An 11,617-nucleotide genomic window follows, 5' to 3' on the forward strand; every position below is an offset into this window, starting at 1 on the left:
ACGTGTGAAATATACACCCCCTGCCAAAACACCCGAAGTAGTATCCAATCACGACAGCAGGCTCAAAGGCCTTGATCTCATAACATGCAGCAGGTCTGGATGTGGCTGAATCTCCTGGGGTACCACGCCTCGGGTGTGGCTCCTTTGGATCCAGAAGGCTGTGGGCTAACAAGACAAGAAATCTGCTCCCCGCGTGCCCAGCACACAACGGTAAATCACGGACAGGATAACCCCAATAGATGCTCCCTGAAAAGGGGGAGAAACAGGAGGCACGCAGCAATCATGGAATTCAAAGCCATTCTGGAATCCAACCAGGCACTATTATCAGGCCCCCTACTCCAGAGGCAGGGAATGTGACTTGAATAGAGCTCAGTTCCCCTTGGCTTCTAGTTATATCCTCTGGGCTCTTGGTTCTGCCCTCTGAGAGGATTTTCTTTTCCATAAGAAAAGGCCTGTGTGAATATTGGCCGGCTTACTGTCCATAGATAGTTGGGGGGCCCAAGGCCTCTTTTCATTTTTAACTGTGTCATTCCCCTTGAGTCCAAACTGATAGAGTCTTTGCCAATACAATACTCTTTAAAACTTTATGGGTTTTCTGTGAGTATTATTGGGTTCACTTTGCGCACCAAAAGTCACAGGCATAATTAGTTTCAAGAAGACTCTATTTCTGCTATGGGACGGCAGCCTTAATTTTCTCAGAAACCCTTTTGTTTAACTGAGAAGGTCTACTAAGCACCATCTTAAATCTTCCTGGGGTCTGAACGAAGTTTCCACAATCATATGCTTGATTTAATCTTTACCTTTAGGCTAGTTCTCACTTTGAGAATCTATTGCCTGCTGGAGAGGCTGGAAATGAGACCAGTTTTCTTTTCCATCTCAGCAAACTGGACAGATCCTCATTTAGCTCATCTCTCTTATAATACCTTATCATGCCAGCTAGAAGCACCCAAATGACACTTTCAGCATTCTGTCTCTAGATCCCTTTAGCTAAATCCACACTCAGTAGGTGCGTTTTCTGTTACCAAAAGCAATGTTTTTGCCAATTGTTTCTCCACCGTATATGACACGAGTCACCCTTGGTCCAGCCCCCAAGCAGTTTCCTTACTGCTTTCCCAGCCTCTCCCACCAGTTCATTCACAGCCCCTCCAGCCTGCACTACAGCCTCCTTGCTGCTTATCATGTAGACCTTTGCCCACCACCCAGTTCCAAAGCCACTGCCCCAGGTTTAGGTTTTTAAAGCATGTTTAGGTACCACACTTCTAGGTACCAATTTATGCATCAGGTACCTATTGCTACGTAACAAATCACCTAAAACAACAGCTTCAAACAACCACCGTTTTATTAAGTTCACGGATTCTGTGGATCAGGAATTCAGACTTGTCTCTGTCCCACAATATCTGGGGCCTCAGCTTGAAAACTCTAACAGTTAGGCGGACAACTCAAACAGCTTGGGGCTGGATTGTCTGGAAGCTTCTTTATCTACATGACTGGAGCCTGGGCTGAAATGACTCTGAAAGCTAGGTTCACATGGGTCTACAGTGTTTACATGATGCCTCTCCACCAGACGGGGGCTTCAACAGCATAGCCTTAGGGGCGTCAGACATCGCATATGGCGGTGCCAAGAGCAAGTGTCCCAGAAAACAAAGTCAAAGCTATATGGCCTTTCTAAGACCTGAATTCAAAAGCCTTTTAGCATCACTTCTGTCATATTCTGTCGGTGGGAGCAGTCACAAATCCATTAAGACTCAGGTGGGACACAGACTTCACTTCTTGAGAAAGGAAGATCAAAGAATTTCTACCCAGGTTTTAAAACCACCTTAGGAGGCTTATTGGGGGTGGTTCATTTCTGTTCTCGGGGGCATCAGTTAGGATTACACGTGTGTTTGTGATCACGTGGCAGGTTAACTGGGGGCTAGCTGATCCCAAGTGGTGGTTGATACAAACTGAGGCACCTCAGTTCTCTACGTGGTTGCTCAAACTTTCTCACGTGGCAACTGAATTCCAAGAAGGCAAGTCCCAACTACAAACACTTATCAAGCTTCTGCTTGCATCTCATTTGCTGACAGCCCATTGGCCAAAGCAAGGCACATGGCCAAGTCCAGAGTCAATGAAGATGGAGATCACATGAGGGCATGGATATCAGGATACATGATTCATTGGAGGGCAGTACTGTAACAATCTACGACACCTGGGTAACTCCCATTTTTCTTTAGACTCAGTTCATGCCTCCCCTCTTCCAACAAGGCCTCTCTTGACAGACTGGGTCATTAGTTGTCCCTTCTTTGAGCTGCCACAATACTTTACACACATCTCTACCTCTGCACTTACCCTATTGTTTTCTAACTATCTATTTACCATTTTCATCTCCCCCACTGGACAAGCCTTCGAAGGCAGACTGTGCTCTATTGATCTTTGTATTCCCAGGGTCTAGTCCTGTGTCTAGAACATTGTGCCTAACAATAATGTCTTTCAGGACTTCCCTGATGGCACAGTGGTTAAGAATCTGCCTGCCAATGCAGGGGACATGGGTTCGAGCCCTGGTCCGGGAAGATCCCACATGCTGCAGAGCAACCAAGCCCGTGCGCCACAACTACTGAGCCTGCATGCCACAACTACTGAAGCCCACGCACCTAGAGCCTGTGCTCCACAACGAGAGAAGCCACTGCAATGAGAAGCCCACGCACTGAAATGAAGAGCAGCCCCCGCTCGCCACAACTAGAGAAAGCCCACACGCAGCAACGAAGACCCAAAGCAGCCAAAAGTAAATAAAGAAATAAAGTTTTAAAAATAAAAAATAATGTCTTTTAATTATTTGATTAGTTAAGCATTCATGAATAAACCTTCTTAAATAAATGTTGAAAGTGTTATCTCCATTGGTGCTTTGACCTCTCGCCCTCTGCCCTGCATTTTAAGAGAAACTTCTCTTTTTTGTCATACTCTCCAACCAAACATGCATTTCTTCAGGGAGTGACCTCACTCAAGGAGTTGACCTCAACTAGAGATTAGGAGAGGAAGCAGAGGGTCAAGCAGTGGTTCCAAGATTTTTCAATTACATAGACTACTCATATTTCCAAAGAAGTTTGGGGAGCAACAGAAAGTTACCACTTTTTGTGCCTAGAAGGGACATTAAAAACACACCACCTACCACCATCAGTTCAAAAAAATGGGAAGGTATAACCTTAGAATGAAAAAATAGACCATTGCAAGGAAGGGCCGGTGTGTGGCCTCAATTAGCCCAGAATTAGGGCTCAAAAGCTGTCTTAACATGTGATCCAACTGGGAAGGTCTCAAGTGGCCTAACCACAAATTCTCCTTCCCAATTATCAGTTTCTGCTGATAAGTTCTTCTGGTCAATTAACCCTCCTTTTCACAGGGACCAGGTATAATCCCTGCTTATCCCTGAGAATCAGGCTTCCGTTCCCTGCCAGCCCACAGAATTATTCAAACAAGCCAATCATATCCTCCTGCGGGAAATGAGCATTCCACCCTTTGGGTACGACAAAGCCTGCCTCACAGCTCCCGCTTTTTCACTGTTCCTGAGTGCAGCTCCTGAGTGGCAGTGCCTGGCATGTGGTGTCTTCCTCCGGGCTGTGAATACAGGTGACTAATAAACTGCTGTCAATCACATCTGTCCAGTGTCAGGGGTCATGTGTTCAATCATTTCCAAAACCCTAGGGTGGGAATCTGGGAATCCTCCCTTATCAACAGAGTGAATAGGAGGTGATCAGAACAAAGCAGCAACCTGACAGCTATGTTCAGAGCACCCCACATTGGCCTTGTTCCTCTCATCTCACCATGCACCAGGGAAGCCAGTCTAGCAGAAGCCTGAAGACCCACCCTGGGAGCAGTGGAGAGCACTGTACATGGAGTCAGGGGATCTGGGATCTAGCTAGTCTTGCCTGTGCTCCAAAATCTTTGTCTGACCTTTGACAAATCATTATCTTTTGTGGGCCTCATTTTCCAGCTATAAAATGATGAGATGGCTTCTGCCACCTCTGTGATTAAAAAGACAATCTGATGAAATAGGGCAATAAAAAGAGTGAATGGTTGGTAGTCCCTTGGTCATCCTAAAGGAATGTGCATTTTTATTACTTTGTGGGTTGTTTTTTATATTTATTTATTTATTTGGTTGCGCCGGGTCTTAGTTGTGGCAGGTGGGCTCCTTAGTTTTGGCATGTGAACTCTTAGTTGCAGCATGCATGTGGGATCTAGTTCCCTGACCAGGGATCGGACCCGGGCCCCCTGCACTGGGAGCGCAGAGTCTTAACCACTGCGCCACCAGGTAAGTCCCGGAATGTGCATTTTTAGAGGTGTATTTACTCTGTGTGTCTCTAGATGAGGCAACTGGAGATGATGGGAGAGGAAAGATCTAAGGGACCAACAGGGCAGCCACAGTCTGCCAGTAAATCTTGCCTTGGGTGGATTCCTCTAAACCCTTCCTGCTTTCAGCACTCCTATCCTGTGCCATTAGCAAATGGGAGTTTTCAATCTCCTCCCCATCACCACCCTGTGTTCCATCCCAGCCCCTAAATGTCTCACTTGAGCCATTAACTCCGTCCAGCCGGAGACCTTGCTTCAGCAGACACACAGTTGCCGCACCCTCTAGAGTCCACACTCCCCACCCCTTCCTGAAGTGAAGTGCTTGGGGACCCAGAAAATAGGCCAGGTCCTCATAAACTTATCAAAATAGCACAGCTAGGCCTTCCAACCAGCAACACTCAGAGACTGGGCCATAGAGTGGAAAACAGAGCATGCAGGGTCTTGTCCAGACAGAGCCCAGATATCTCCGGTAGTTAAGGGGCCTCTGGGTATCCTCATGTCTTGCCAAAAAAAGGAACCACCTCCAGCCCCCTCTGTGTGTGTGTGTGTGTGTGTGTGTGTGTGTGTGTGTGTGTGTGTGTGTGTGTGTGTGTTCCGGTGGCGAGGTGGGGGTGGTTAGGCTGAAGCTAAAGCAACTAAAGCAACTGTGCTCTGATAGGAAAGATCCCTGGACTGAGAACCAGAAAGCTGTTAAGCAGGAAAGACACTGCGTGGCGTGCCAAGGAGGAGGCTAGCACGTATTGAATGCAGCAGGAAGATGGAAGGGAAAGATGAGGTGGTGGTAGAGGTCGGCTGCCAGGGGCCAGGACATCCAGGGCCTTAAAAGTTACCCTCCAGACAATGAGAAGCCAGGTCACCTGATCTTTGAAGAGGGATGGTCCCAGGCCTGGGAGCTTGTGAAAAGTGCAGACTCAGGCAGCTCTACTACTAGACTAGGGAGATCCCAGGGGGGCAGGGGCAGCTGCATTTCTCATAAAGTGCCCCAGGAGCTTCTGTTTTTTAGCAGAGCCAAGGGCCCCTGGACTTGACCATCTGCGAGGCTTGTTCCCGTTAGAAAATTCCATCATTGTAAGCGTTGGGAGGCCACCTAACCTCCAAGGGAGGGAGAGGGAAATGAATCTCCCATTTGCAAGCCCAGGGATGGCTTCCAACAGTGCCATCACACTAATGGAAACTGCAGTGAGGGAGCCAGGCCCAATGTCTGTGAAAGAATAGGAGAAGGGGTAAGCAGGGGGGCAGGGCCAGCCCACAGGATGTCCCCACCAGAATTCACAAAGAGGCCACAAGGATGCAACTCAATCAAATAGATCTTTGTTCAAAAACTTCACCTCACCCGTGGCTGGGAGAGACAAGTCATTAGCACTGGCTGTTAAAAAAAAAAAAAAAAATCCAAGGGCCTCTGATGACATCAAATAAATGGGGCAAGGACAGGTGCCCCAGGGGATTAAAAGCGTGGTATCCATTTCTAGTTGGTCCTGTCTCCTCCCCTCTCCCACAGTTCCACAATTTCCCCCTCCCACCGGTCTGGGATGCAGCCGTGGAGTGGCTCAGCACTGAGGACTTGGGGCTCCACACCCCAAGTCAACCGGCCAGCTCTCCCACTTACTAACCATGAAGTGGGATGGAGAGTGGGCTGAGATGAACCCAGCAGATTGTAGCCATGGATGTAATGTGCCCAGCAGAACGCTTGATAGAGGGCGGCACCCTTTCCCTTGTCTGAAGACCAAGCAGACAGTACTCAAGGACTTGGGTGGGAGTGGGGGCAGGAGGGGTACATGAAATTGAGAAGAACCTTCTAGCTGTCTGCACCAGGAAGCGCCAGCCCAGGAGCCGAGGGAGAGTGTGCCCAAGAGCAGAAAGTCGCTGAAGGGCCGGGTGTTCTAGGCTGGGTGAGGGGGCGGAGCAGGGCTGGGGACCAGGAAAGACCAGGTGCTGCCTTGCTTCTGAAGGGCTGCTCCAATGTGGAAAAACACCCTACCATCTTCCTTTGGAGAAAACCTGGAATATTCCAACACCAAAAACCTCTCACTGGCGGCTCCTGTGGAGATGGGCTCCAGCTGAAAAGGAAACGAGGAGGCATGGGCGCTGCCTAAGGGGGCTCAGTTGCTGGCCTCCATCATTCATCCCTTACCCCTTGGTTTTCCCACAGGCTTGTGAAACCTAGGTCAGAAGAAAGGATTAAAGCCTTGGCGGGGCTCTGGGAAGCGGCTAGCGGCCTCACCCTGATCTCCAGGGTCCTGAACCCCTCCATCCCTGGTCAGGTCCGCCAGCCACAGTGAGGGCCCCCTTTGGCTGCGGACGGCCACAGTCCCGCACCAATATCGGACCGCCTCCTCCTCCCTCTGCCACCCTTTTTCCGCTACCCACTCAGCCGCTGATTGGCCGAGCCCCCGGGCCCTCCCCGCTCCTCCTCTCCCACCCCTGATGAAAACTGCGGGCGCCGGGCAGGGTGTAGCAACTGGAGGCGGCAGCGCGTTTGGAGGAGGCTGCTGCGGCCGAGAACCGGAGCCCAGGTAGGAGCCAGAGGCAGGGCGGGACCCGGGGCGCAGGGATAATAGGCCCCCTGGCGCCCAGGCAGGCCCTCCCGATCCGAGGCTTCGGAAAACGGTCGGAGGGCGCCCTGGGAAGGAGCCGCTCAGTGCTTGAGGAGGGGGCTGCTTGCCAGGCAGGGGCAGGAGCCGGACGCAACTGCTGCAGGCCGGGGGTCGCGGCGAAACTTTCGCCCGCTGGGGAACGTTCGCCTGGGGCTGGGGTGCTGGAGGAGAACCGGGAGGAAGGGCGCCAAGGAAAGCCTTGCGTTCTGCTCTCCAGCCAGACGTCCCCAAAGCCAGCCTGCGAAGGCGGGACCAGGGGTGGGGGGCGGTGAAACTGGGGGAGCAGAGGACCGCAAACTGAAGGATATCTCTGCCCTGCGACCTCGCTGCGGGCTGGGTGCGGGGCATCCAAGGAACGGGAAACCGCAGTACCGCGGGCGGGGGCTGGGGCGGGGACTGGGAGGAAGGCTGGCAGACGGGGGAGGCGAGAACTGGAAAAGGATGAGAGAGGGGGAAGAAGGACCTCAATTGGGAAAGGAGAGGCTTGGAATAGGGACACGGAATAAGGGTGGGGTTAGTCGAACGCGGGCTGGAGAGGAGGGAGAGCAAAGCTTCTCCGGGTTCTGAGCTGCGGGGACGCAAGGCCGAGGAAAGGCAGACTGCACCTCCCCTCCAGCTGTCTACCCCTCCCTTTGGCTCTACATCCCCTTGAGTCCCAGCCCCATTTCTTCCTTTCTAGTTCTAGCCGCTGCTTCCCCCGCTTCCTCTCCTAGATCCCAAGCTCGCCACCCCCTCTGTAACTCAGCGTATGCTAATCTAAACCAGATGTCGACCCCCCTTTCTTCCCCAACGGCACCTCCGGGTCCCTCTCAGCAGGGGTCTGAGAGGGAACCGACTGCAGCCGCAGGCACCCGGGAGCCCCAGTCTCCCCCCTCCCTCCCCCCTCCCCCCACTGGGCTGAGCGCCTGGGACCCTAGACGCGGCTAGCGGCGCGCCCTGCTCAGCAGGGCGCACGCACCAGGGCACGGCCCCGCGCACTCGCAGGCACACGCCCCTGCTGTGGCCTCTCCCTGGCGAGCACTGCTGCAGACGGGCTAGGCTACCCGCTGTGTGTCGCCTCGCCGGGATATAGATTCAGCCTAGGCTGCAAAAAAAAAGACAGGGCAGAGAGCCTAGGCAGGGAGGCTACCGAAGCTGGACTGGAAAGCTGCAGGCCCAGGAATCCTGCCCAGAGAGCTGGACAATTGGAAACATCTTGGTTCTGATGCAGAGAACCTATGCAATAGGATGGCACTGTCGCCTTCCCCACACACAGTCGGGAACACCCTTAGCGGTGTGCCAAGTACGGTCCTACCTGGGGCCCCACACATACCCGACCACGCTCATCTAAGAGGCCGGGGACTAAGGCCGTGGATCACTTAATCTCCAGCAGTGCCAGATGTCTGTCATTTTTCTTAATCCCCATCACAACCCTGTGGGTATCTAAAGCCCAGGTTCATTCAGTACCTTTCGGGCATCTGTTGTATGCCAGGAACTGTCTGGGCACTGGGGATTTTCTTCTGAACGAGAAATAGGTAGGCCCTGAATGAGGAGGTTTTGTTTCATGGGTAGAGAGTTCTGATTTTGCAAGATGAAAAGGGTTCTGGAGATTGGAGACTGTACACTTAAAAGTGGTGAAGATAATAAATTGGGTGTTCTGCAAATTTTACGATTAAAAAATTAGGAAGTCCCTGACTTCCTGAAAGAGGAAACGGTCAAGTTAAAGTCACTCAAAGCCACCCAGCTAGTAAGGGTTCAGCACACATACACACCACGGAAGGGTGTGTTCTCCAACCCCCTTGCTTTCCCAGATGGGGAAGGGCTGAGTGGCAGTGTCACATTCACTGAGAGGTGGGAGGGGAGAGGGCTGTAGAGAGGGGCTTGGATGCCCACTGTGGCCATTATGGCATGTCTCCCAGGGGCCCCCAGCCCTGGCAGTAAGTGCGGGTGCACCTGCCCCACCTCTTGGCTGATTCCCATCCTGTTGCACCCCCAGATCCAGGACTGAGCTCTCGGCACCATGAACCCTACCATTGGCATCACTCTCTTGCTGACAGGTACTGGGCAAGGGGCAGGGCTGGGATTCCAAGCACCCTGGCTGCCTTCCTTTCAGAGAAGCTAGCTTCTTCCTCATGACCTCAGAAAGTAGAGGTGACTAAAGGAGAGAGAGGGCTCCTTTTATCCCTAAGTCAGCTGAGCAACCTAGTTGATCTTCTGACTGCCTGGGATGGTTTTTGGAAACTCAATTCACTGAGCCTGCCCCATACTGAGTTGGAATCTCCAAGTGTGAACCAGGATGTTGCATCAACTTCCCCCAAGGTCTCCTGCCCCTGGAACATACTGGTGGGACCCACGACTAGAGTAGAGGGAGGTAGGCTGGGGCCTGCGGTAGGGAAGGTAGACTGGCCCTCAGGGACCTCTGGGCGGGGAGAGGTACTCAGAGAGCAGACCCTGTGCCCTTCCCTGGCCAGGCCTTTCTCTACTGTTAATGTGGATGGGAGGCCCCCTGCTCTACAGGTCCTCACCAACTTGGAGGGGGCACTGCTGGTGCCAGTCTTACAGGTGGCCCGTGGGCAGAAGGTGACCAGCCTGACAGCCTGCCTGGTGGACCAGAGCCTTCGTCTAGACTGCCGCCATGAGAATACCACCAACCTGCCCATTCAGTACGAGTTCAGCCTGACCCGTGAGACGAAGAAGCACGTACTCTTTGGCACCATTGGGGTCCCTGAGCACGCATACCGCTCCCGAACCAACTTCTTCAGCAAGTACAATCTCAAGGTCCTCTACCTGTCGGGCTTCACCACCAAGGATGAGGGGACCTACACGTGCGCACTCCACCTCTCTGGTCAGACTCCCATCGTCTCCAACAGGAACGTCTCTGTGCTCAGAGGTGAGGCAAACCCCCAACAGGACCAAGGAAGCTGGGAGAGGCAGGCTGGGGAGGAACGGGCTGGCTGGGACAGCTGGCAGTCCCCTCGGCTGGGCCGCAATAGGGAGTGGTCCCATAACTTCTCTCCCCTTCCGCCCACTGCTGCCTGTGCCCGGCGGAATCGCTACCTTCAGGGTGAATGGGGGAAGGTCTAAGGGGACGGTCAGACGGGCAGAGTGGTGTGGCACACGCTTCCCCCATGACTGCGGGCAGATCACTCGGCCTCCCCGGACCTCCTTCTCCCCACCTGGAAAGCAGGATGGCACAGCTGCCTCGCCCACAGTTTCCTCGTGACGATATTTGTTCAAGGGCCCAGGAACCTGCAAATGGGAAAGGTGGCTGGTTCTGTCAGACCAGGTTGGCCCTGGTTCCAGCCAAGATATCCCGGTGCCACCCTCCCCAAGGGAAAGCAGCCTTGCCCTGGGCCTGGGCCTGCCCGAGCCCCGGCCGCTCTGCATTCCCGCCCTGCCCCTCTGCCCCGTCCTCTGTCCACAGATACGCTGGTCAAGTGCGGAGGCACAAGCCTGCTGATCCAGAGCACCTCGTGGCTGCTCCTGCTTCTGCTCTCGCTGCCCCTCCTGCAGGCCATGGATTTCATCTCCCTGTGACTGGCTGGGCCCATGGAGAATACAGGAAGCCACGAGGCCCCGTCCAGAGACCCTACTTCTCGGAGTCAGTTGACCCCCCTCCCCCCAACCTCCCACACACCTTGGGGAGAAGTGGGGACCCCACCGCCCCTAAGGAATCCCACTGCTGCATGCCATCATCTCCCATCCCCCACTGCCACCCCCTACCCTCTCCGCACGCCACTGCCTATTTGTATCCTTAGTTCCAGAGCTGCTTCTGTCTGATTTAGGACTTATCCTACCTTTTCTTTGGCAGTTCGCGAAAAGGGAAGCCAGGGCTGGGGACCTGATGGAGAGTGAGGGGATGGGAGGGGTATCAGTCCCTGGGGCCGGTCATCCTTGCCCACCAGGACTAGAGGCCTGGGAGAGACCTGGGCGAGGAGGGGGAGGGGTGTGTTTGGCCCTAGCACATCCCTCAGCAGTAGGGATGGCGCCTGAAGACCCCGGATGTGAGGGCGCTGCCAAGCGTTTGTGGCCCATCCTGTGAGGAGAGAACCGAGCGTCTCCACGAGCACTTTCCGTCACAGCAAAAAGCCGCCTTCTTACCCTGCAGAAGTCCCCAAGGGGCCTCGGGCCCGGCGTCTGGTCCAGTGACAATGCAGATTCTGCCCGGGAAGCAGTGCTGATGGGCTGGTGAGGCAGGTGGAAGGCAGGGTCCATCATCCCTCCCCCCAGTGAGGAAGCTAAAAATGGGAGCTAGCGTCTCGCACTGGCTCGGCCAGCAGTTGGGAGGTAGCAGAGGAGGACAGGCCCCCTCCCAGGCTATCCCAAGCTCCTAGGAGCTTCCAGAACTCAGAGCTGGAGGCAGTGAATCAGGTGGAGCCCCTGGCTGAGCCGCACGGAGTTCGGCCCACGTGTCCCCCAGGAGGCTCTTCCGTCCTCCCCCAGCAGCGCCCGAGCCTTCAGATAGGCCCCCGCCCCAGAGGCCTGCCTCCTCAGGGACCTCTCGGGGGCCTAGGGCTGGCCGTGGGGTGATACCCATAAGTGGACATGCCTCGAGGGGTGGCTTTTCCCAGCAGCCAGCTCTGCACCCGGCGGCTCTTCCCCGTCCTGTGACCGTGTGTAGTGCCACCCCAGCTTATGGCATCTCACTGAGGAAAAAGAATACTGTACAATAAAACCAAGCCTCTGGAATCTGTCCTCCTGTCTGTCTCTGCTTTGCTCCTCTC

The 11,617-nt window shown here is 54.0% G+C and overlaps 1 protein-coding gene across 1 annotated transcript; it reads left to right on the top strand.

Moving 5' to 3' along the window:
- Positions 1-6,751: 6,751 nt before the first annotated feature.
- On the top strand, positions 6,752-11,586 carry THY1 (Thy-1 cell surface antigen). The gene is made up of 4 exons (XM_027082047.1): positions 6,752-6,833; positions 8,890-8,950; positions 9,448-9,783; positions 10,318-11,586. Exons 2-4 carry the CDS (start codon positions 8,914-8,916, stop codon positions 10,428-10,430), a joined length of 486 nt encoding a protein of 161 aa, XP_026937848.1. The 5' UTR covers positions 6,752-6,833; positions 8,890-8,913; the 3' UTR covers positions 10,431-11,586.
- The last annotated feature ends 31 nt before the right edge of the window (positions 11,587-11,617 follow it).

Source organism: Aethalodelphis obliquidens, unplaced genomic scaffold (assembly GCF_003676395.1).
Source record: "Aethalodelphis obliquidens isolate GAN/ISIS:26980383/991018 unplaced genomic scaffold, ASM367639v1 scaffold46, whole genome shotgun sequence".
Classification (NCBI taxonomy): Eukaryota; Metazoa; Chordata; class Mammalia; order Artiodactyla; family Delphinidae; genus Aethalodelphis; species Aethalodelphis obliquidens.

Bases quoted from the DNA above. Each gene is read 5' to 3' on its own strand.
- THY1 (XM_027082047.1), top strand. From the start codon at position 8,914: ATGAACCCTACCATTGGCATCACTCTCTTGCTGACAG. The intron at 8,951-9,447 runs GTACTGGGCAAG...TGCTGGTGCCAG, and splicing joins CATCACTCTCTTGCTGACAG to TCTTACAGGTGGCCCGTGGG. The intron at 9,784-10,317 runs GTGAGGCAAACC...CTCTGTCCACAG, and splicing joins GAACGTCTCTGTGCTCAGAG to ATACGCTGGTCAAGTGCGGA.